At 41.0% G+C, this 26,033-nt stretch overlaps 1 protein-coding gene across 1 annotated transcript; it reads left to right on the top strand.

Moving 5' to 3' along the window:
• Positions 1-1,667: 1,667 nt before the first annotated feature.
• LOC147628945 (F-box/kelch-repeat protein At1g55270-like) lies at positions 1,668-4,877 on the top strand. The gene is made up of 2 exons (XM_086812115.1): positions 1,668-2,368; positions 2,638-4,877. The coding sequence occupies exons 1-2, from the start codon at positions 2,318-2,320 to the stop codon at positions 3,868-3,870; spliced, it is 1,284 nt and encodes a 427-aa protein (XP_086668241.1). The 5' UTR covers positions 1,668-2,317; the 3' UTR covers positions 3,871-4,877.
• Positions 4,878-26,033: the final 21,156 nt, after the last annotated feature.

The raw sequence follows: 26,033 nt of genomic DNA, 5'->3' as shown, positions 1-26,033 counted from the left end.
AACTGCAGTAGTTCAACACCCAGTAATATGCATTCCTATCTACCCCCACTAACATGGGTGTTGAACTTACAAGTTTACCTTAAATGTAAATCCCCATGACCCTTGCTCCACCAACTTAGGTTAAATACTTTTACTATGTGAGAGTTCAAATAAAATCTCACAACTTCAAGGATAACCACAATCAAAAGTTTTGCAACATTGCATGAGATTCAGGTTCATAACCATAAAGAGCTTCCCTATGTGAGAGCTCAATAGAGAGCTTGAAATTCCCAAACTCTAGACAACCTATACAAGAGCACAAGACCATACCACTATAGCAAAATCAACAACAACAAGGGGAAATGGAGAGTATCAATGTGGGAGTAAGCTCCCTACTGTTGTGCTAAGGTTAATATCTTTTGACATTAGTCAAAAGAGAAGTAAAAGTACAAAATCATGTGACTCTACATAGTGACTAAAGGTTGAAATGTTTCTTTCAAAAGAAGCCTAGCACTATGTATAGATGATAATTTGTCTCATGGAAATTGAGTGGTGAAAATAGTCACATGTTAATGTTTTGTGATATCCACTAGTGTTGCAAAGAAACTGAAAAGCATGTACTATGTAATAGTGAAAATTAGATATTTGAGTTACTATCTTGTATCCTTTAACATGGCAATTGAGAAGTATTTATTTTTTAAACCTAGTCTATGGTGTAGTTTACCTTTTTTTCCAAGGTAGTTACTATATAGACTTTAAGTTGCATTTATGTTTTCCTTGTCTGGCAATTGAGAAGTATTTATTTTGTAAACCTAGTCTATGGTGTAGTTTTTCTAGGGTAGTCAATATACAGACTTTAAGTTACATTTATGTTTTCCTTGTATAAATACATAAAACATGCACACAAGAGAACACTTTGCCCATGGCAACTCAATTTTTATAAAGATCTAAAAGCCAGCTTACACTATAACATATGAATAGAAAGATTCTCAAATAGAGTAGAGCAAGTATGGTTTTCATTTTATGTATTGTGAGTCTTCATTTTACAAACAAAAGGTGTGGTATAACTTAAATTCTTGAAAATGTCGTTATGTCATGAATGCAATAAACTATAAGCCAATGGATTTGCAATTGCTTTTTTACTATATTCCAGACATAATCTTGCTAAATATGCTATCTTAAGTTTGAAACATCAAATTCAATAAACATCATATACACTCTTAAGATTCAATCATATATATATATATATATATATATATATATATATATATAGAGAGAGAGAGAGAGAGAGAGAGAGAGAGAGAGAGAGAGATTATTGAATCAAAGGAGTTAAGGCCGAATCAATGAACTAACAGAGCGCACAAAAATCTGATTGAGCAATGGCCTATTCCCACTAATTGGGCGGTTTCCATGTGGGAGGAGTACACAAATGAGGACGGAGTAGGCTTCATTTTTTAAGGGCACCCTTGCCCTTCAAAATTGACGGGTTTGGTGAAATATAACAAGTTTCTTTTGTATTGTACTGTAATTTTTGACGGGGGCACTCAAAAATTTCTCAAGTATTTTATGGTCGAAAAGCTTAAAAACGAACTTTGGGACCGAGGTCCCTGAAGAGAGAGAGAGGGGGAGAGAGATGTCACAAGTGGTCACTGGTGAAGTGAGGTGGATGGTGGGGGGTGGGTTGGTTTATTGTGTGAAAAGGCAAAAATGAGTAGTGGGTGGGGGAGCATGATGGCCCTTGCAGGAGTAACAGCTCTCACATGAATTGCAAATGCAGAAGGCCCATAGTGGCATCGGCTCCTCTTCTTAAACAAGAAGCTCCCCAGCCCTTCTTGTCTGTACACACACCCGGGCGCGCGCGCACTCAAAAACACCTCGGCTACGAGTTCTTATCCTTGCTTAATTGGTTTTCTGCACCACCCTTGGTAGCCATTTTTCTTGCGAAGCATTTCCTGTCTTTGGACAGAATTTGCAAGGGCAATTGCACCGATTCTGTCTCAATCCCCTGTGCTGTATTGACCTCTTACCATGGCCTGCAACTCTTGCAGTGCAAGATAGAACGCAAGGGTCTGCGTCCGAGCTTCTGTGTGACCCCTGAGTGTGTGTGTGTGTGTGTGAGAGAGAGAGAGAGAGAGCTAATTGCTACATCATCGTCATCTTGAGCCACGGAGTGAAGGGCAGGCCGTGCCATGGCAGGCGACATTTGTTAACTGAGCTCTGCAGTGTGGGCTTCCTTCGAATGGAAGTAAAGCATTGCTGTTTGAACTAGAAAGATGTATCGGATCTGCATAATGGGAAAATCAAGATTGAGCTCAGAGTACTGAGATCAACCGAAGCAATGAAGATCATCACAGCATCGGCCATGCATCGCGGTCTTCAGCCTGCTCTGGTATTCCCCCATTCCTCCCCTCTTTTTTCATTGTTTTGGTAGAAGTAATAGCATCAAAAATGCAATGGAACACTCCTAATCCTGTTAGTCTTTCTCCCTAACAACATTAAAATATCAAATTTTCAGAGCCCTTGGCTGGCTGCCCACAATGAGTACTCTATGAAATCACTTCACCAACTATGTTAATGTCAAGCGATCGAGCAGGGTCATTACCAAAGGAACTCTTTCGCACACCAAGGGTTTGTCTTGATAGTTTGGTAGTTTTGCAGGTGGATACCTCTGCTTGTTACTGCAGAGCGGACACCCTGACAGTAATTGGAGCTAAGAGGTTCGTTCCTGCTGGGACAAAGCACTGTGTGCAACCTGACATAATTCATCCCAAAAGAAACAGGGTTCCAAAGGGAGAGAGGAACAAGCTGCCTCCAGACCTCATTCCAGGACTTCCCAATGATTTGGCAGTTGCCTGTTTGCTTCGGGTTCCTCGCCTTTATCACAGAAGGCTCCGTTTGGTGTGTAGAAAGTGGTATCGCCTTCTCACAAGCAACTATTTCTTTTCTCAAAGGATTCAGCTTGGTGTTGCAGAGGAGTGGATATATGTGATCAAGCGGGATCGGGATGGCCGTGTATCTTGGCACTCATTTGACCCCAAGTACCAGGCATGGCAACCCCTGCCCCCCATCCCAGCTGAATATTCAGAAGCGCTGGGCTTTGGCTGTGCTGTTCTCAGCGGATACCTCCTGTTTTTGTTTGGTGGTAAGGATAGGATGAAGGGTTCCATGAGAAAAGTTATGTATTATAGCCCAAGGACCAACAGATGGCACCATGCCCCAGAAATGTTAAGGCGAAGGCATTTCTTCGGTTGTTGTGTCATAAACAACTGTCTCTATGTTGCAGGTGGGGAGTGTGAAGGCCTTCCACGATCATTAAGATCTGCAGAGATGTTTGACCCAAACAAAAATAAGTGGTGCTTTATATCAGATATGAGCACAGCAATGGTCCCCTTTATAGGTGTAGTTTATGGGGGAAGATGGTTCCTCAAAGGGCTTGGCGCCCACAGGCAAGTCATGAGTGAGGTGTATGCTCCTGCAACCAATCACTGGTCTCCAGTTTTTGATGGGATGGTTGCTGGCTGGCGTAATCCTTGTGTCTCTCTTGATGGTCGATTGTATGCCCTTGACTGTCCAGATGGTTGCAAGTTGAGAGTCTACGACCATGCAACCGACTCATGGAATAAATCTGTAGACAGTAAGCTTCATCTTGGGAATTCCCAGGCTCTGGAAGCTGCAGCACTGCTCCCCTTTGGTGGCAAACTGTGTGTCATAAGGAACAACTCGAGTATTGTCCTCGTGGATGTTGCGAATGCTGACAGTAGAGGGCAGTTGTGGGCGACGATTGCAGGAAAAGGGCACTTTAAGAGTGTTTTCAGCAATTTTTGGTCCAACATCTCAGGAAGGAGCAGGCATAACAGTCACATAGTTCACTGCCAAGTTCTTCAAGCATAGATTTTCTGTACACTTTCTCTGCCATGTTTTTCTACTCCTGGCAGCTTCTGCAATGATTGCTGAAAACTAGAGTCTCTGATGGTGTCCCATCCATGAAGTAGTTCTGTTTATGCAAAGCGGGGTCGGTGCAAGCAGTGTGTGAGTACGCCTTGGGACGTCTTGTGAAGAGCAAAAACTTGTGGATCGGTGCTTTTAACTGGGTTTACTGCTCTGCAAAGTCTGGATAAGAGAGTGAATGCATATTGCCATTGCCATGGGATTAGCTGTGCAGCTAAGAACTTGCACTGAAGCTGACACTTGAAATAAAGATCCTGATTTGAACATGTCTGATTACAAAGAAGAGCATCTGGTGTGCTGCCACAGTGGGTTTGTAAAGTGGGAGAAAATGTGGCATTCCAACTGGGCTGTAAATGATGCGAAAAATTCCTGTGTTGCAAGTGGGATGGAATAGTTTCTTCTCGACAGACAGGAATGCCCTTCTGAAATGCAGCTAGACTGATCACTCACTCAGGATGCTAGTGTTTGATATTTGGATTGGTTAGTACATTGTGTGGCTAGGCTTGTTTTTAAAGTGAATTTTGGAGACTCTGGCCTTCTATCTTGGCTAGAGGCAGATTGTGGCTGCAAGTTAGGATTTTCACAACCTGTTTTACCTCCAGGCACAGCAGAGTAGTGGATGGATGCTTGGCCTGTTTGAGCAAATTTGGAAGGGCTTTGGACAGCAGCACCAGTCGTGAATTTAAGGGGTAGGGGCAAGTGAGGATCTTCACACATTTGGATGCAATCGTCGAGCTCGTCAATGGGCAAGTGTGGGAAGGCCCTGAGAGAACATCATTTGCTTGATACCAAACTAGAAAGAGATCGTGATGATGTTGCACTGTTAAATTTAGCAGTCTATTATATGTTTCTTCATTCAACTTTGAGTGTAATTGGATACCTTACCTGCACATGGTGTATTATTCATCGTGTAGGCAACCATCTTAAATGGATTTATTCTTTTCTAGAAACATTGAGCATAAATTTTGCTTGACTCCAAATCTAGAATGCTCTCAAATTAATCCCATGCATGAAAAATTCCCTTCTAATTAGAGTCAGCTCCAGTACTGTTTTTTTGGTGTAGGAAAATGGTGGTTGACATAGACCGTAACAAAGGCATGCAATGGTTTCAATCGATTTGCAAGGACGGCTAAATTAATCTAAGGTTTAGACTTTAGGATGCAGGCTAGACCTTGGGATAACCTTTAAAAACAAAGTTGTGAAAATTGCATGTTTGCAACTAGACACCCAATCAAATATGTTTCTGTGGTTTTTTTTGAATCAATTAGTTGCTGGGTCGTTGGAATATTTTAAAGCACTGTGGCTGCATAGCTATGGTTTGAGAAAAGTAAGTAGAAAAGACAAGGGCAGAGGCAACAGAGACAAAGGAGAGGAAGAAGGTGCAAATGACAGAGCGACGGACAGTCAGGAGCTGCTAGATATTATGTATGCTAAGGTTGAAAACTTAGGAATGAGATGGCCTAATAGGAGTCTCACGTTAATCAGGGATGAGATGCTATACATGCTTCTTTGTGATACATTAGGGGTGTAATATACTCTCTCTACCTCCTTCAGTAATCAATACAATACTCTCCTCTCTCCCTTGAACTAATTAATACAATCTCCCTTGTACTGATTAATACAGTACTCTCTCTCTCTCTCTCTCTCTCTCTCTCTCTCTCACACACACACACACACACACACACACACATCAATACTCTCTTGAACTAATCAATACAATCTCCTCTCTCCCTTGAACTAATTAATACAATACTCTTCTCTCTCGCTTGAACTAATCAATATAAATCTCTCCTCTCTCCCTCGAACCAAAGAGAACGATTTTAATTGTGAAATTTTTTCAAAAGACTAGGGACCTTAGTTTTTGGAGGTAAAAGGTAATTGTATCTTTGAAAGCTTCAATTTTGATGTTGTCTCAGGTGCACTACTTAATCAAATGCAATGTCTAGGACTGCAGGGCCCGGGCTACCAAAAAAGTGCGTTGGTTTCCCTCTTTCTGAAAGGGCCCATTGATGGAGACGACAGACCGAACCCAATCGATAGCAAGATCTTTGGCCTGGCATTCGTGTCGGTTGCTTCCCTCGTGAGAATTTAATCTCTCTCTGTCACCCCCTTACTCATAACTCCTCTCTCTCTCTCTCTCTCTCTCTCTCTCTCTCCCCACACACACACACACACACACACATCCCCCGACGAGAGAGCCTCAGAGCAGCCAAATTTTCACTTAAACCATTCAACTGTACCCACCCATCATCCTTTACAAGTACGCGCGCACACGTACGTTCACCACCCACCAGCCAAACTTTCCACTTAGAACATTCAACTGTACCCACCCATCATCCTGTTCAAGAACGCTTGAAGAGAATCTGTCGTGATTTCATGAGAATTGCATGTTTCTCTCACAGGTGAGTCCATGGGGGGCTTCCCATCTCATCAGGCATCTTGCTTTATCTCACTATCGCACATTCTATGATACCATATCCCACTATCGAGAGAGAGGGAGAGAGAGAGAGAGAGAGAGGTGCAATTCTCATACAACCAGGACAGATTCGTGCAATCCCATAAAATCAACTGTGGAAGGTGAATTGATGGGACGCTTCCCCCATCAATCAAGCATCTTGCTTTCTCTCACATTTTATCATACCACATCCCACTATCAAACTACGAGGACATGTCTACGCCTGCTTTATGGAGCTTTGAAGTGTATAATGATAATAATAAGGTGTTTGCATGAGCTATTTTTGTCATTTAAAGTAACAAGGGTCAATACTTTTTAAAGCCTCTACCATGGCAATCAACAAATTTTGCAAAAAGAATTGATATATTTCGAGTGTGTGAATCAAAAAAAAAACTTACTATAGCATAGCTACCATATGGTAGATTACTCTTTAAAAGATGACGTGGCTATGGCCAAGGTGTCTTGACCTATTTGTGTGATCAAAAGGAAGAAGGATGGATAACTTTTAAGGCTATCATGGCATACTATAGCATGCCTATAATAACTCTTGTAGCCTACTTCAACTTTGAAGCCATGATGACGTAGCTATAATTTAGGTTTTCTTCTTAATCTATTTGTATGATAAAAAACAAGAAGGATAGATAGTCTTTAGAACTTGTGATGCAACTACCATTTAATGCAAACTAGAGCCTCTTGAGAATCAATCTATTTATTGTCTATTCATTGGCATATGAGTCTTCAAGAATATTGTTCAAGTCAAGAGCTTACGTTAGCCTTACCGAAGCATGCGTCATTGGGTCTTGCCTTCGAACCACAAATACAACTTCCCATTGTGAGTGCTCTAGCTCATCCGTCCTATCCTCACTTCGTTGTCACATCGGAATGCTTCTTGCCAAAGGCGTGAAGCGAGAGCTCTCAATGCCTAGATGGAGGCAAGAAGAGAGGATACTTCGCGATGGTTCTCTCCCACAAAAAAACAGCAGGGGAAGAAAAAGCTAATCAAAGAGAGCAAGTGGACTGTATAGCCACCCACATTTCAAAACAAGGATTATAAAGCACCTGGTCTTACCCGACAAGCTACCTAAGGTTTACGGTTTACCCATGTACCTACTAGATTGGTGTCCTAAATTCTTCCATTCTCATAGACAACCTAATCCCAATCCCACCCCCATCATATTAGCCAACTTCAATACACATCAATAGCCACCCAATCCTGAGTCACGATGTACAACAAATATTCCTAGAAAAGGCACTACTTTTGTACAAATGTTTGCACTTATGATCATGCCAGTGTGTCACTGTGTACCCCAGTGCAGGGGTGCATGTGACTTTCCCTTCTTCTTAACTTGGCGGCAAGTTCAGGGCTTCCAAGTAGTCCGCCAATAACTACCCCAGCTCCTGAAAGAACTCTTCATCCAGCCATACTACTACTTCATGGGTTCCTTGGTCTTTAAACTTTGTATAAAGTTATCGTATTCTCCATGCTTCCATCTGTGGAGGAGAATTTGATCTAGCTCTATGACTTCGGCTTCGTCGATCATATTTGGTTGTTACTCTTATGATATATCCTGGAATGCTGGACCTACATATGGCTTCAACCAAGAAACATGAAAGACATTGTGCATAGTCCAACTTTTCAACATTTTTAACTTTAAAGAGACATCACTTAACTTCTAAATGATGGGAAACGGACCGAAACTTTGGAATGAAAGCTGGGACAACGCTTGCCCACTTGCTTTAGCTGTTGCTTCATGATGCGGAGATATACCGAATCCCCTTCCTTAAAGTTGACATCTCGCCTAGATTTGCTGGCTTGCCGGGTATAAGCTTCTTGAGCTTTGGCAAGGCACTCCTTAATTGTTTCAATGATTTTCAAAAATGTTTCGGTTGTCTTATTGGCCTCTAGAGATGGTGATACCTGTCTCATCAAAGAGATGAGAACCAGTGGTTTGTAACCATTGGTTCTTAACTGTGAAATCTCTCCTGCAAAGGAAGTGCTTCCAATGTTTAAGCACAGACATTACCCCCAAAAGCTATTTGTCATACATTGACTAATTCTTTTCAGCGTTATTCAACTTTGGCTATAATAAGCCACTAGCGTACCATCTTGCTGTAAAACATCTCCAATGGCTAGGTTACTGGCATCGGTAATCACCTCGAAAGGGTCATCCCATGATGCCAACTTCTAAATTGGTGACTCAAAGACAACTTTCTTCATTACCTGGAATGCCTAAAAGCCTTGCCCGTGAGATGGACACTTTTTGGCAAGTCTTCACGCCCTTGAGCAAGTTAGTGAGAGTTGCTGCACGGTCATAAAACTTGTCCATATGCGTGCTATAGGCCACTGCCATAGGCACGGATGAGAGCCTTCGTCTGTCCCCCTCAGCTTCACCCTCCTACTTATCATCAAATACCACTAGTGGTACCGAATTCAAAGTGGGCATAGCTGAACGACATTAGAGGCTGATGACAGAGGTGTGGATGCTACAGTCGCTACCATGGAAGAAGTGGATGCCTTGAGAGACTTTTCATCTTGAAACTTAGTGCAATCTTTCTTCCCGTACCCCACAGTGTGGTAGAAGAAACAACGGTTCTCTGTTATGTACCATGTTTGTTTATCCGATCGGAGGTAACCTCTAGTGATGCACTCCTTAGCTTTTTCTTCAGGAGTCTTCTTGGGCGCCCGATTGATCCTGAGAATTTTTCTTTTGGTCCTTTTGGTCTTTGTTGTTCTGAGCCCCCTTACCCTGGGTAGGTGGCTGCTATTGGGGCTTAGGAGTAGGCTGTACCTGCTTAGGCTTACGTCCGTTCGACATCAGTTCGTGATTTTGAGCGAGGGTCAGTGCCCGTGCATAAGTTTGAGGCTCAAAAATTCTATTTGGGTACCTAATGTTTGTGTCTAAACCTCAAATAAACTGCTTGAGCTCATCTTCTTCCGATATGCCCAAACTGCTGGGCCATGGTAATGACCTTGTTGGAATAGGTCAAAACAGGGAACCACCCTGAGTGAGCTTGTAAAACTCATCCTCAAGATTGGTCATATATTGTGGTGGAAGAAAACAGGCTTTGTGAAGAATTCTCCAAGTGGATTAAGAGGACTGACTCTCTGACCTCTATGGCTCGGAGAGTGAACTATATAACTCGTGCCTGGTTGTCCTTGGACTGAGGGCTTACAATGGGGTCATGGCATACGACAAATATTCCTAGAAAGGTAACTACTTTGGTACAAATGTTTGCACTGATGATCATGCCAGTGTGTCACCTTGTACCCCAGTGTAGGGTGCACGTGACATGTCACCAACAAAGGAGCAAGGACTCGCCAAGAACATGAGATTGGAACGAGTAAAACAATGGAAGAATCTGGGCCAGAAGCAAGGGCACATAAAGAGCTCCAAGTGGGAGAGAAGGAAGTTAGGAAAGCAACTGAAACCTCTTCAGCTCCAAACTATGGCAAGCCCCAAGGGCAACTTCGTGTATTTAGTTTCCTTGAGGAATGTCCAAAAACAGCCTGGTAATAGAGATTGACGATGACAAAGAAAGAGGAGGAGATGCAGGCCGACTAGTGTCGCAAAAGAAAAAGAAAAGCTCAAGGAAAGCGAACAAGCCAAATGGCAAGGAGAGCAAAAGCTACAATGGAAAGCAACGTTAGACGCCAAACGGCAAGTAGAGCGTGACTTCGGAGCCTTCAGTCCAGCATGGATTTCGTAGACATTGAAATTCCAATAGAGCAAATGGATGAAATCAATTCAAAAATATATCAACAACCATTGTTCCATGAGACCTACACTGACTTTAATGGCAACGGTGATCCTATGAGACATCTTGAAGTTTCTCAACAAGTGTGTGAGACCCTAGGAGAACAAAACAAACTATATAAGTACAATGAATTTAGTTTCACCTTAGATGGCAAGGCACGAGACCGGTTTAGAACTCTTAAGGTCAAGGAACACTTACACTTCACACAATATGGAGTGCCCCATCTATTGCTCAAAGGGTCGTTCAAATTTTTAAGATGGCTGTAAGTGCTTGGTGAGTTACTGTTTGTTTTTTTAACATTTGGATAAGCAAATGTTTTGCTTTTGACTTGCTTTTATTTATTTTTCTTGTTTGGTTCGAAATACTAAACCTCTACACACACACACACACACACACTGACCTCAAAACCTTATGTAAATGATTAGTGTAGTGAGTGTCGTATTTGATATCACGAGTATATTGCTTAGGATGGATGTGGAGATCATTTTCATTTGTTTAGGTGATGGACAAGATATTGAAGGTATTTTTCTTAACTGGTTGCTATAATATAGGCATCATCGTTTACCATAATCTATTTAATTTTCATGGCTCAATTGTAAACCCTCCAGTTTGGGAAGGACAAGCAACATCATCTCTAATTATCGATCTATTAGAGAGCACATGTGTATTATGGTATGTATAGAAACTTGCTTTTTATGTAGCTTTTGCGTTTTATTTAAAAAATATAAATTATTGTTGGATACATTCTTTTTGCAACAGTGAATATCTTTATTTATTTGAACCTAGATTATTGTTAGGTTTGTATGGTCGAGACACTTACAATGAGAGCTTTGGACACCTTGGAAATTACAATCTAAGATTGCGAAAGATTACGGATCAGCTTCATGCACATGTAATGTTTGTAGACTATGAAAAGCCTAATAAGTTATATTTTCGATACATAGGCACTGGACATTATAGAATTTTCTAATTTGCTCTTTACAAGCCTATTCAAACGCCATTCGTCTCAAATATTGATCCATCGAATGAGTTTTGTTTTTTTTTTTTCTCTTTGAAAATTATATCTTACAATATCTAATATTTTTATCTTAAATATATTTTTTTGGTAGATGGAGGCGAGGAGTATAGGCTTCCAAGGAGAGAGAATCCAGTTGCATAAAGATTGTTTTAATGCTTTGCTCAAGTGTGTTAAGATTGTCACCACTATATTGGATTGAAATGTTAGATGTATATTTATGCCAAGTTTGTTTGCTTTATTAAAAAAAAAGTAAGTGCTTTAGGAGCTCCTACATAGATATATATGGCAAGCATGGTCTATTCATACATAAGTTGGCAAGTTGAGGACGAATAAAATATATTTCCCCAATATTTATATATATATGCACGCAATAAGGTGAGGAATGCTAATATCAAATGTTGGGAATATATATATATATATATATATGTATGCCCAAAATTCATTGGAACCCAAAGTTCGTGGAAAAGAAAAAGTTGATGGTGATCGATATTAAGGTCGATACCTCGACTTCAACTAATTATTTGATTTTCATTTTCATTATTTCCTCACTCTAGAAAAAAGAATAACTTTCAAGGATACAAAATATTCGCTACGGCTTGGCAATAGATCAAGCAGCTACGCTTTCCGTTTTTTTTTATAAAAAAAACCATCGAAACCAAAGGATGACGAGTTTAACTAATTATTTGATTTTTTCATTATTTCCTCATTGTGGAAGTTACAAGTTAGCCCACCCAAGACGGGCTAACTTGTGGGACACGTGGCGGGCAGCAGCTGGCCACTTCACAGCAGACCCCTATTATAAAAAGGTTAAATAACTTCGCTGCTAAGCAAACTAATTATTTGATTTTTATTATTTCCTCACAGTAGAGTTAGACAAAAGGTTAAATAACTTTCAAGATAAGAATATTCGCTGCTAATCTTTTCTAGATTAAATAAACAGCTCGCTTTTCGCTTTCTAGATTAAATAAAAACACCTCGTCAACGTCCACGACTCTTTCATCACTCGGTGATCACCGATCACTCCTCTTCCCTCTCTCCATATAAGTTGCGCTTGATTGAATAAATTGCCAAAGAAGTTGCGCTTGCCATAGAACTTGTGCTTTGCCAACAATGAAGAAGTGCTTGAATGAAGAAATTGCCAATGAAGTTGCCAGACACGGGGTTGCCGAAAAACTATTGTGCTTGGATGGGAAGCTTCCTCTTTGAGAGCTGGGTGTCTCTTGGTTGCAAGAGTATAAAAGTGAGAAAGATTCCTCTTTAGGAAGTTGTCTCCACTAATTGCATGTAATTATGCCCGGCAAGGCCAAGGTGAGGGAGCTCACAAGGGGGAAAGAATTCATGAGGAGATTTCCAATGAACAAGATACAGAGGTAGGGTAAAGAAGCTTTGAAAATTCGAAAACAAATTCTCATTAAAGGTTCGCATTCGGCAAAATTTGGACTAAAAAAGGAACCTCTAAGAAATGCCATGTCAGTTTTTTCTAGAAAAATGGGTTGATGGGATGACCAATTTAAGATCTTTCCAATGATATATAGCATTATGGGTAATTTTTCATATTCAAGAAGTTCCCAAATTGGTGTGATGACGGCATGTAACCATCACATTAATTTGAGAACTTCTTGAATATAAAAAATTTCCCATCATACTATATATCATTGGAAAGATCTCAAAGAGTAGATTCCTAATCTAAAATCTCCAAAAAAAAAATTGATTTGATTTGTAAAAATTTAACCATCATCATATTTTTCTAAAAAAAGCTGACATGGCATTTCTTAGAGGGCCCTTAACTTTTAGTCCAAATTTCACCTAATGGCTGAAGTGTGATGTTGCTATTAAAAGCATGAGGTGGGGAGAGAGAGAGAGAGAGAGAGAGAGAGAGAGAGAGAGAGAGGGAGAGGGAGAGGGAGAGGGAGAGGGAGAGGGAGGGAGAGTGTTGATTACTATTCAGTTAATGTAGAGTATAGATGAAGATATATAAAGAGATGAAAGAGCAAGAGAAAGAGTATGCTCTGCTGTTATAGGGGCCACTATCCTCAAAAATAGTTATTTATAGGTGCTTTTAAAAGGATAGTGTTACTTAGCACAATGCCAGCTCTCTCTCTCTCTCTCTCTCTCTCTCTCTCTCTCTCTCTCTCTCTCTCTCTCTCTCTCGATGTTGGATAAAGTAATGTGATGTCTTGAGGGGGGAGGGGAGGGTGGGGGGTCATTGAAAAATATGTGGTAGCACGATTTTAGTGGAAAGGGTGATTTTCTCTTGTGGAGTTCTAAAAATTTTACATACATAAGAGGATTTTGAATTGAAATAGTCAAAATTTTCTACAAAAGGTGTTCTTTTATTGTAATAAGAGCTACAAAATGGGTGTTTTTGAAATTCAAAAATTTATAGGTAAGGGATGTTTTAAATACCTTTGAATGCACGTGCTACATAGAGGGTTGATAGAGTGATCCCCCGAGTGAGATGACTATAATACCAATGATTCTTTCTCTCTCTCTCTCTCTCTCTCTCTCTCTCTCTCTCTCTCTCTCTCTCTCTCTTTCTCTCTCCCCCTCTTCCTCTCCCTCTCTCCACCTGTGTGCTTGTGTTGCTTGCTATTTTTTGTTGTGTTTGAGGGAAGGCAATGACTCGTCTCTCTCTCTCTCTCTCTCTCTCTCTCTCTCTCTCTCTCTCTCTCTCTCTCTCTCTCTCTCTCTCTCTCTCTCTCTCTCTCTCTCGTGTTGCTTGCTAAACGAGCATTTCTTGCACCTTTCAATTCTCTGTGTGGTTGTCCCATGCATCTCTCTCACTTTTTGGCTTCTGTTGCTTGCTAGCAAGCATTTCTTGCATCTCTCTCTCTCTCTCTCTCTCTCTCTCTCTCTCTCTCTCTCTCTCTCTCTCTCTCTCTCTCTCTCTCTCTCACACACACACACACACACACACACACACACACATGATACTTTATCCCTCTTTACAGTGTGTGTCTGTGGTATTTGTGTATACAAAAAGGTGAGAGGGAAGCAGCCGCACACTTGTTCATGTTACAGAGTTCTTCTTCTCGTTAAAAGGTTCTTGTAATAGAATAACAATAGTGTGTGTCTTGTATTCTTGATAATGTGTGTGCATGTGTGCTGCTTGTGTATACAAGAAGGTCAGGGGGAAGCGTTCATGTTGCATTGTTCCCCTCCTTATTTAATATGATCATTTTCTCATATGAGAGTGGGAAAAGGTTCTTCTTCTTTTTTTTGGGGGGGGGGGGGGGGGGTTTATACTACCTTCAATGAGACTTGTCATTAAAAGGTTCTTATAATCGAATAACAATTAAAATTATTAAAACCTTATTCCTATAAGATAGTATGCCAATCTTAATGCTCATTTCTGGGATAATTTCTTGTTGTTCGAAGGATCCTCCTACAAAAGCTGAATCCAAAGACAAACCCGACGACGACACTAATGCCCGCTCATCACAGCAAGGCAATCACCCCGATCCATGAAGGAGCCATAGAATTGAGACATAACTTTGCTCTTGCCATGGTTCAAGTTTCAGCAGGCGAGTTATTGCAAGTAATCACTTCAAGAAGCAATAGTAGTAGCAGCAAAAATATTCCACATGTATTGGGCATTAAAGATCAGTGTTCTCATCCCCTCCATAGTTCTTGTGTTCACTCTGGCTATGGCAGTGGTCTTAGCAGCTATTCTTCAACTTCACTTCTAAATGGATCATATAATAGTTCCAATAGCACTTATATATAGTAAGAAATCCACTTTTTTTGTTAATTCCTTTCAAAACTCAATGAAAGGGTTCACCACAGCAACCGTCCATTACCATAAGTGGAGTTCCGAGGAAGCGACTCCCCCCCCGGACCAAAACATACACGCACACCCACATACCATGCGCATGGCAATACATAGTACAGCATCTACCAAAAGCCTTTCTAAAGAAGTAAGAACTCAAAAGCCTTTCTAAAGAAGTAAGAACTCAAAAGCCTTTCTAAAGAAGTAATAACTTTCAATGTGTCGACTTCATCAAAGAGAATAGGGCTCCATCAAAGAAGTAAATTATTGGACTTTTATGCATTCTTCTCCAACACAATCTCTTCTACTACAATATCTTCACTGACTCTCTATGTGAAATCGGCAATTTCAAGAGTATTAAAACAAATGTAAATGGATCAAGGCTTGTTTATATAAGTGGATCTCTCCTTTAGAATGAAAAAACATGATGACTTTGTCTAAATTTCAAGAAAGGTATAAGAAAATCATTGCATCAACATATACATACATTCTTACTTTGTTTCTTTGGTCTCCCCCTCCCTCCCTTCCCCCCTCTCTTATAGACACACATTCCCTCCAAATAAAATTGATTATCGCAAATTAGCCCTTTAATATCTCAAAATATCCACTCCTCACCAAGGTGTATTTTTGGTCAAAATTTACTCATAGAAAACCTCAATTAATTATTTGAGCATTTAAATTAAGCAAAACGTCTCAATATTTTATTGACATTAGTTCAAAAATTTCCCTCTTCTCTCTCTCTCTCTCTCTCTCTCTCTCTCTCTCTCTCTCTCTCTCTCTCTCTCTCTCTCTCTCTCTCTCTCTCCCCCCACACACACACACACATATGCTCTCTCTCTCCCCACACATATGCATGCATGTGCACACACAAGCTCTCTCTCTCTCTCTCTCTCTCTCTCTCTCTCTCTCTCTCTCTCTCTCTCTCTCTCTCACACACACACACACACATTTATTAGCCAAATTGAGTAACTACACAAGGATTTTTGCACACATGCCCATGAATTCACTTTTTTGAATTAGTTCTATTCAGATTTTGGCATGTATCTATGGAGTTATAGAGAACCACCAATATTCTCAAAAAGTTTTTTTATGCTAAACCTACCTTGTTCTAACCTATGTTTTGATAAGAGTTATACACATGAGAGGATAAGATCTTTGTAGAGAAGATATTAAGATTTATGTAGTGGTAGATAGCATCCCCTTCCCAGCCATGTGTGATTGTGTAAGAAACTTTGATAGTTTATTAAAACAACAAAGAGCAAATGATGTATGCTAAATGAAAATGTCACTTTTATTGGATAAAAAATTTAGTCTATCAACCAAAAAAAAATCAAAGCAAAAATGTGTGTGTGTGTGTGTGTGTGTGTATGTGTGTGTGTGTGTGTGTGTGTGTGGAGGTTTAGTATTTCAAACTAAGTGAGAAAAAAAAAATAAAAGCAAGTCAAAAGCAAAGCATTTACTTATCCAAATTTTAAAAAACATTTACTTATCCAAATTGCTTGCATATCAGTCTGGTACCATTACAAAGTCCCCCCGAGGGTCCAAATTGTGGAGCAGCATGATAGGAGCATTAATCTTTAGAAGCAAGTGATGAGGAGGGTAACCAGCACCTAAGTTCAAACTGTTCAAGTACTCAATTAGATACAATACTCTATTATTCTCAGAAGAAGAAACACCTGAATCTGTACTAAGATATTCTCTTTCAAGACTGGGTAATGCACTCAGTTCATTCATCTCATCAACCTCTAGATTTCGTGGTGCAAGAATAGCACGGTCTTTGAAGAAGCATGCATAATCCTCCACTCTTTGAAGATCTTTGTATACCCATTCTACCAAAATGAAAAGGGAGTTCCCATGGATCAACATTCGTGGTGGAATTACCACTCTACCTTGATTGTTTAGATGGCCTATAGAGCCATCTCCAATTTGTAAAGTCCATTTGACAAATTCTAGTTCTGTATAATCATAAGCACTCTGTCTGACCCACATGTTTTGGGTAAGCTTTAAAAAATTCACACTCTATTCACATATCTCCAAATATATGCCCAAATTCACACTCTATTCACATATCTCCAAATATATGCCCGGTAGAACGTTGCATCAACAATTTCCTCACGCAATCCCTTTGTTACAACAGGTAAGATTTGCCTAAAGTCACCACCAAAGAGCATAATTTTCCTACCAAACACTATATCACTTTGCATAATGTGTTTCAATGTCCTATCCAATGCTTCATATGCATACCGATACATCATTGGAGCCTCATCCCAAATGATTAACCTTGCAAGCTTCAACAACACCTTAGCCCAATGGGATATTAGCTTTGATACCACATGTACTAGAAGCATTAACAACTAATGGGATTTTGAAATGTGAGTGTGTTATACGACCATTTGAAAGTAACAATGCAGCAATTTCAGACGATGCACATGCCAAAGCAACTTGATTTTATCCACGTAATCGAGATAGAAAGGCATTATAAAGATATGTTTTTCCTAATCCACCTGGTCCATCAAGATTAAAAACACCACCATGGTTCAAAGAAATGGCCTCAAGGATAGTATCAAATGTCCTTGATTGACAAGCATTTAGACTCCTTTCCATGGAAACAGACAAATCAGCCTATTCAATAGAATGAAACATCATCTCTTCCATCAGCAAACTAGTGTTGATGACAGTAGCAACACTTGATCTATCAAGAATAGGCAACCCTTCAAAATCATGTAGTTATTTTCCATATTGTTGTAAGAGGTCTTGCTTGTGCAGCAGCATAGAGCTTGATTCTTTGCTATAGAATGGCAAACACCGACATCAGCACACCCTCTTTGCAAGCCATGGAAAAAATCATCTGAAAGTTTGGTAGAGAATCTGTTCCAAATTTGTCCAGGATACCAAAAACCATTATAATGACAAATAGTTGATGCAGTTGGAATCCTGTTTTCTAAAATTCAGCTTCTTGAAGACACATATACCACTCCTCATCACTCTCCAGCATTCCTTTGGCTTCACATGCAACCTTAAAATAGGGAGACAAATGTCCATTCACTGTTCATACATCCTCAAAAGATTTACAACCTTCACACACTCTGAGTAACATGCGTAGGTAATATTGCTCACGTACACTCGGGCTAACATTATACATACCTCCAATCATATTTTCCCTTTTTCTTTTAGTTCATTATCAAAGAGCTGCATTCCACACCCACTTGCAAGGGAAATCCACATGTAGCAAGCTATTTGCATCTACATGCAATTGATTAGATCCGAACCGTTCGGTGAGAGTAGTTCTTTGGTTTCTGTCACTACTACAACTAATTACATCACGCAAATCATCATGGTCATTGAATATCACATTATTCTTCATGGTGATCGCCGATGAAAGGCGCACCTTGAATATCAATAGGATAAGGGTTAGGATCGGCCGGCCATGTATGGGCGCCCATGTGTGAACGGCCAAGTCACCTATAAGAGTCAAATGTAACCCTAAAACCCGCATTCTCATGTGTTGTGAATACAAGAGTGCTCTTGCCTTATCTCCTTGGTTTCCTTCTCCTGCGTGTGAGAGAGAGAGAGAGAGAGTGAGAGAGTGATCGAGCACTGTGTAGTGGCACGGCCGGCAGAGAGGCGGTAGAGCGACGACGGCGGCTCCTTCTTCACTGCGACGCTAGAATCCTTCAAGGCGGCGGTTGAGCGGTGAGTGACACACCTTTTACATTCTTTTTGAGCTTGCTTTCTTGGTTGTATGCTTGCAGCCATTCGTGGCTCGCATACGGTGTTCGGCAAGTCCCCAGCTACTACGACCTGTGCGGCAAAAGCGCACAATGACCACCTTGCCCCCATGGCTATATCCTAGCAATCTCCCCAATTTCCCTTTAAAAATTACGCTCAACCTGCCTCTCTGGAAAACTCTAACATGTTCCCCCCACTGAACAAAAAACGCACATGCATTCCACCTCTCTCAGTGGTGCACATATATATAAAATCTCACCTCCATGCTCATGATAACCACCTCGCCCCCATGGCAATCTCCCCAATTGCCTTGCAAAAATTGTGCTCAACTTGCCCCTCGGGCAAATTTTAGCATGTTCCCCATCGAACAAAAAACACACATGCAATCCACGTCTCTCTACTGTAGTCCCCTCCCTTAGTGGAAGGTGATGGTTCTTCAGACCCCCACGATGGCAACCACCACTTCTTTTTGCATGCACCTCTCGTGAGGCTCTCCTTATTTTTCATGGTTTATAAAAAGAGCTTAAGCTTGGGGCCTACATAAGATATGGTTCACATGAGTATGAGGTCTAGTCTCATCCACACCTCCACTGCCTTTCTTGCATCACGGAGACACACAAAGCTTGGGGCCTACATAAGATATGGTTCACATGAGTATGAGGTCTAGTCTCATCCACACCTCCACTGCCTTTCTTGCATCACGGAGACACACAAAGCATGCATGCCACTCCTCCTTGCCGATTGAGTCTCGCATGTGCACTGCTGACGTCTTCTCGTACTTGAAAAATCCTTTCATCGTGTTCTATCTCTCTCTCTCTCTCTCCCTCCCTCTACCTTGTTGTTCTATATTTAATGCAGAATATTCTTCATTAAATGTTCAAAGTTCTCCATTAAATATAGAATATCTCTCATTTAATGTCGAATATTTATTTTATATCTTTCTATTTTCTATTGATACATACGAAAAATTTTAATTTCTTAGATATTTGTATCAATATTAGATTATTATTTCCATTTTTTACATTCTATTCTTGATTTTGAGATTCTTCTTCTTGGATTTGGAGAGTCTAAGTCTATCTCTCTCACGTTTTTGAGTTAATCACGCTTCTTGCTTCTCTAAAAGTGTACATTGGGAGCTTGTGTTTGCTCAATGGATTGCGTTTCTATATCAGTATTCATTGGTGCCTGCAATAATGACCACACCCATGTGTAGGTCAATATTTGGTACTGAAAGATTGGGAACTACAATTTCTTCTCTTCCCTCTCTACCGTGTATGTTTTTGATAGGGAGTTGTCAAAAAGATACCTAATGAGTTTGTCAAGTGAGTTTGAGTAGTCTACTCTAATTGATGAAAGTACTTTTGCGGATCTCACAAAAGGAGGTCCGTCAAGGTCTTTGGAGGTGGTCGATCTCACGATTGATGCACCTTCGACAAAATTAGCCTGGATGCGGTGCCAAAGGGTGATGAGATGAACATCATTGTCAACCTCATAAATGAACTCCTACTCTCATGGTGGTATTTTGAAGAAAATGTTAATGGCATGTTCGTGTATACAGAAAGTCTAAGAAGTGCCCAAAATATATTCTTCTCTTACTCCCATGCATGGAATGGAACAAATATATGGCGGCCATTGCTGGACCAAATCAAACGAAGAGTACTGTGAAGTTCCCGGGTGTTGTGAGGAAGAGCTATTTTGGAGGGGTTTTTGAATGCACCAATAGTCTATGCAGGAGGTTTAGAATCAATGGCCAAGCAAACAAGATGTGATGGTGTGGTGAGTGTTCACACAATATGATGTAACTAACTAATATCTTGAATTGTAGGTAAATTATCGGAGAAAGTACCCCAAGTGGGGATTTCAACCCATGATGGTATTGGATCATTTTCTTGTTTTTATTGCAAGATCATGCCTATTTGCATTGCAAAGTGTGGGGCCTCTGTATACCATTGCATGCCTGACCTTGCTCATTCAACAAGGCTAATGATACACCAACGTGCGCATCAACATGCAGTCCAAAAAGGGACTTATGGTGCTGCTAGGACTAAGGAGCTAGTGAAGGAGGTAGTATCTGAGTTATCATCTTGTGTGGACTACGCAAGATTCAAATGACAATTGTGAAGGGCCTTATCATGGATAGAGTGGTGAGGCCAATGCGAACCCTATTGCCTGATAGCCGGGACTCTTTATAAAAGAGGAAAGGATGATGTTCTTAGGCGTTGTGCCCGAGAGGATGAGTATCTATACATTTTGCAAGAGGCACATATGGGCGTAGCCGGTGGTCACTTCTCAGGAGACTTAACTGCACGAAAGATCTTACAATCAGGGTATTGGTGGCCCACTATGTTCCAAGATGCATCACTCTTTGTGAAGGGTTGCGATGAATGCCAACGATACAAGAAACCCCAACGGAAAGATCAGATGCCCCTACATCCAATCAAAGTAAGCCAACCATTTGAAAAGTGCGGTTTAGACTTTGTAGGTCCAATTAGCCCAGCGGCCCGCAACACACAATCTCCCTATATTATTGTGGCCACTGACTATATGACCAAATGGGCTCTGAAGCGAAAGCGACACGTAAGGCAGATGCAAGGACAACAGCCAAGTTTCTCTTTGAAAATATAATCACACGCTTCGGTTGTCCTTTTGAACTTGTGAGCGACAATGGGACGCATTTTATAAATGACGTGATTAAGGAGCTCACAACAAATTTCATGATATCCCATCATAAATCTACTCCTTATTATCCGCAAGCGAATGGCCAAGCCGAGAGTACAAACAAGACATTAATCTCTGTTTTGACAAAGACAGTTGAAGCTCATCGCACGGATTGGAATCTAAAGCTTACGACAGCTTTATGGGCCTATCGTACTACGTACAAAGTGGCTATTAATTGCACACCATTCAAAATAGTATATGGCCAAGAAGCAGTCATGCCGTGGGAATTTATCATTCCTAGTCTACGTGTTGCTACTCAAGAGGGTTGGGATGGTAATCCCTTAGTAGAGCGACTGTATATCCTTGAGCGACTAAACGAAGAAAGACAATTGGCTGTGTACAATGTCCTTGTGGAGAAGGATAGAAGGAAAAAATGGTTTGATCGCCACCTAAAGGACAAGGACATCAAGGTTAGGGATAAAGTCCTGATGTATGGAGTGCGAAACGAAAAGAAGAAGCTCAAATATGCTGGTAAGGGACCGTATAGAGTATGTGAAATTACCCCACAAGGTACCATCAGAGTGGAGACTCTCGACGGAGTTGAAACCATTGGATTCCTTAATGGGAGTAAATTCAAAAGATACTATGACCCCCTGAGCCAAGAGGAGTTACATGCAATCAATCAAAAGAAGGCAGCTAAAGAGGAAGTTGAGCTTAAAAAGATACAAGCGAGAGTCGAAGCCAAAGAACGTCAACAGCGTGCTAGGCGACAAACGAGAAGCCAACTTGGGAATTACGCAAGTATTTTTCGAGGAAGCAGAGGAGGATGCACTGGAATCTGACCCGCCTCTATTACGGGGAGGTGCTGTATAACGCATTATTGGATACAGGAGCTCAACACAATTTGCTATCATATGGCGTGTGGTGTCAACTTGGAAAACCACCTTTATCCAAGAGCGCTATCCAAGTTCAAGAAATCAACAAGAAAAAAACCCCTGTCTCAGGAATTCTGCACACTCCGGTTGCCTATGACAAGGGGACCATAATTCAAAGCTTTTTGGTTATGCCTGCGGGTACCATGGAAGGGACTGTAAACTTAGGGTGCAAATGGATGATGGCCACCAAGTGCAATATCGATTGGGCAACTAGACGAGTCACAACGCAAGAACCAACACTGACCACTCAAAATCCCGCACCTAAGTCATCCACTCAAATGCTAGATAATGAAAAACCACAAAGTCCAGTGGCAAAACCATCTTTGATTGTTTGCCACCCCTCTAACGCTTCAATGCCAAGAGTGGAAACATGCAGGGTGGTCTCTAAAGCTCCACTTACTATGCCAAAAAACACATACAAATGGGTCCCAAAAGCTTCGTTAATAGCTACTTCCCCTACTCAATCTCGTTCAGCCACCAAGAAGCCTCGTAAAAGGAAAGCAGCTACCCACCCGAGAAAGGGCAATGTAACATCGCGATGGATCCCTAGAAAATTATTAGTAGCCCAAGGGTACTACGAGGGGAATGACCAGATTTGGGTCCCTAAACATAAGTTGAATCCCTCTACATCCCCTGTAAAACCTTGCAAACCAAATGTTGCCACCCCAACGACAATTCAAGACCGTGGTAAGGGAAAGGTAACAGAGTGCTCTGCAGCACCACTTCTTCCAGAGCTAGTTTGGATTCCCAAACGATATCAATCAATACCACCTAGCTCAGGAAGGGTGGAGTCACATGAAGCTTCTAGCTCTTCATGCCAAACACACATTGATATAGAAGTTTCTTCATGCTCTACTCCTACTCTTGTCAACACCCAACAAGAGACCAATGAGTCTATGTCTCCCTTTGTAAAAGTATCATCGGAAACCATTTCCTCCATTCGTCAATGGGAACGTACACTTCCATCTCTGCAATTGGATGTGGCCACAAGGGTCATAAAAAGCTATCTGGCCACATCACAACCTATGACCCGCTGGACAATTGGTTCCAAGAAGCTGCAACATCATTACAGAAAATATGATCTACCCAAGGAAAGGGGGAGCATGTACTCACGCTCAACATTCTATTGCTTCCTCCCTAACCTTCTCCCCTGACCATGTAATTGCCAAATTCAAGGGGATGTATATATATAGCTTCATACATAGAAAAGAAAAGAAAAGAAAAACAAAAAATAGTAAAAAGAGCAAGAGCACGTTAAGAACAGAAATATCCGTATATACAATCAAGAACTAGATTGACCTGTCACATAAACCTACTGATGCTATATCTGTGTTTGCAGATATGGTAGATGCACGATCATCATACACTTCATCCACTCCTACCTTTGGTGAGAGGTATCATCTGTACCTTTCTCAGATATTTCACATGTGCTATCCTATAATTGAAACTGAATGGGATCATATAGATGCACTAGCCAGAGAGGAAAATGTTGAGGAATTAGAATGGCTAATTTGCCTATTGACCATGACTGACCCCTACTCCGTAGAGGACATATCCCCGATAGCCCAATGCTTTCCTTTTCCACAAGATGACTATCCTCGCATGGTTACATTCTTGATGAGTTTATGTGGATGGGAAAATGAAAAGGAAATATCTGACAATGATGAATGGACGGATGAAACTCATGGCACTACTGAGGTTGACTTTATTTATTTGGATGATGCAGATAGAGGCTTAGCCTTAGGGCTAGAGCCAAGACTCTACAACATCCTCTTACCGTATCCTCAGTAGTAGTGTGGTGACTGGTAGGTAGGTTAGTGTTTTCAAGTTTTTTCTAGTTTGGATTCCTTAAAGGAGTCTTTAATTTTTCACACTGATGTGCCTCTCGAGGTATAGTGCTTGTTAGTTGGTTGTACAGGTGGAAAAGTTTGAGGTGGGTTCGCTTTCAAGTCTTGAGATAGCCGCAATGCTCATACATAAATATCTCATCAAATTGCAAGCATTTTTCTCATCGAATCAAGGAGATCTCCAAAATACAGGTGTAATTCTTCCATACCCACTCTCTTTCGTTTTTACTGTTCAATTAATTGCATGAACTATAATGCATGACCACATGGAAATTGTCAATGTACTACTTAGTTTTTGAAGTTGCCTGACGTGCTAGTGTGAATCATTAATGAGTTTAACCTTATTGGATATATTCTTGAGAATGCATGCAGTCTTTAGTTAACCTTGGAATACGATTTTCTTAGTCTAGGGTCAAACCATCTTAATGTTTGACACCTGGCCATGTGTGTGTTGACCTCTAAGACATAGCTTTTACCCCTTGTCGAAAGAATACAAGAACACATTACAGTTCAGGAGCGAAGATCAAAAGAATTTTTTTTTTTTAAAGGCCTACAATAAATGGCAATACAAGTCTATTATGTGCTCTAATGTTGGCCTATCGCCTTATTGATACTTGGTAGGCAAGGAGTATTCTACTCCAGACACCGATGCCTTGGTTGGTATAGGGGGTAGCCTTGCCTAAGGTGAACTAATAGATTCCTGGATAATGCCTTGTGTTAAACATGGTACCAGGATCGATGTTAGTTTTGCCTTAGGAAGGCCGCCATTGTGTTTAAAAATTGTCACGTGCATAAAGAAATAAAGGCAAAAGGCTCCTGTAACTCTGATGTATCTTATGTCCCTAGGCTCGTGGTATTAACTTGTTCTTAGAGTAGACACAGTGTGGTCATCTGTTTATTTATTAAGCTTGGTTATTTTCCTTGACTTAGGCCAGTTATAAACCTTGATTAACCTTTGACACCTTGCTAACTCTTGATTTACTTTCAATAATTTTAAACTCCTGTTAATTTGCTACACTAGCTCATTCATGTGACCCTTAAACTAAATTCTCATAGCAACATCCATTGTGTCTAACATGCTTGAATTTATACACTTTATATCTTTTGAATTCCAACATACTTTCACTCTACTTCCCTGTTTTGCAGACGGTCTACCACAATAACCTTATCGAGCTTACTATACCATAGCTTCCGAGGACAGAATCTATATCAGGAAAAGGGGGGCATGTTAACCTATGACAGACATTGAGATGTACTATGTTTTACGTCATGTAATTAGTTTAACTATTCTGAGTCATGGGCCGGGCTTGTCGTCACCATATGCAAAGGATAAAGAGATTGGGTGATCGCCGATGAGAGGCGCACCTTGAATATCAATAGGATAAGGGTTAGGATCGACCGGCCATGTATGGGCGCCCATGTGTGAACGGCCAAGTCACCTATAAGAGTCAAATGTAACCCTAAAACCCGCATTCTCATGTGTTGTGAATACAAGAGTGCTCTTGCCTTATCTCCTTGGTTTCCTTCTCCTGCGTGTGAGAGAGAGAGAGAGAGAGTGAGAGAGTGATCGAGCACTGTGTAGTGGCACGGCCGGCAGAGAGGCGGTAGAGCGACGACGGCGGCTCCTTCTTCACTGCGATGCTAGAATCCTTCAAGGCGGCGGTTGAGCGGTGAGTGACACACCTTTTGCATTGTGTTTGAGCTTGCTTTCTTGGTTGTATGCTTGCAGCCATTCGTGGCTCGCATACGGTGTTCGGCAAGTCCCCAGCTACTACGACCTGTGCGGCAAAAGCGCACAATGACCACCTTGCCCCCATGGCTATATCCTAGCAATCTCCCCAATTTCCCTTTAAAAATTACGCTCAACTTGCCTCTCTGGAAAACTCTAACATGTCCCCCACTGAACAAAAAACGCACATGCAATCCACCTCTCTCAGTG

This window comes from Cibotium barometz, chromosome 18 (genome assembly GCF_041138505.1).
Source record: "Cibotium barometz isolate CiBa-2024 chromosome 18, ASM4113850v1, whole genome shotgun sequence".
Lineage (NCBI taxonomy): Eukaryota > Viridiplantae > Streptophyta > Polypodiopsida > Cyatheales > Cibotiaceae > Cibotium > Cibotium barometz.
The sequence above is the reverse complement of the archived record's forward strand: the minus strand, read 5'-3'. Positions and strand labels throughout refer to the sequence as shown.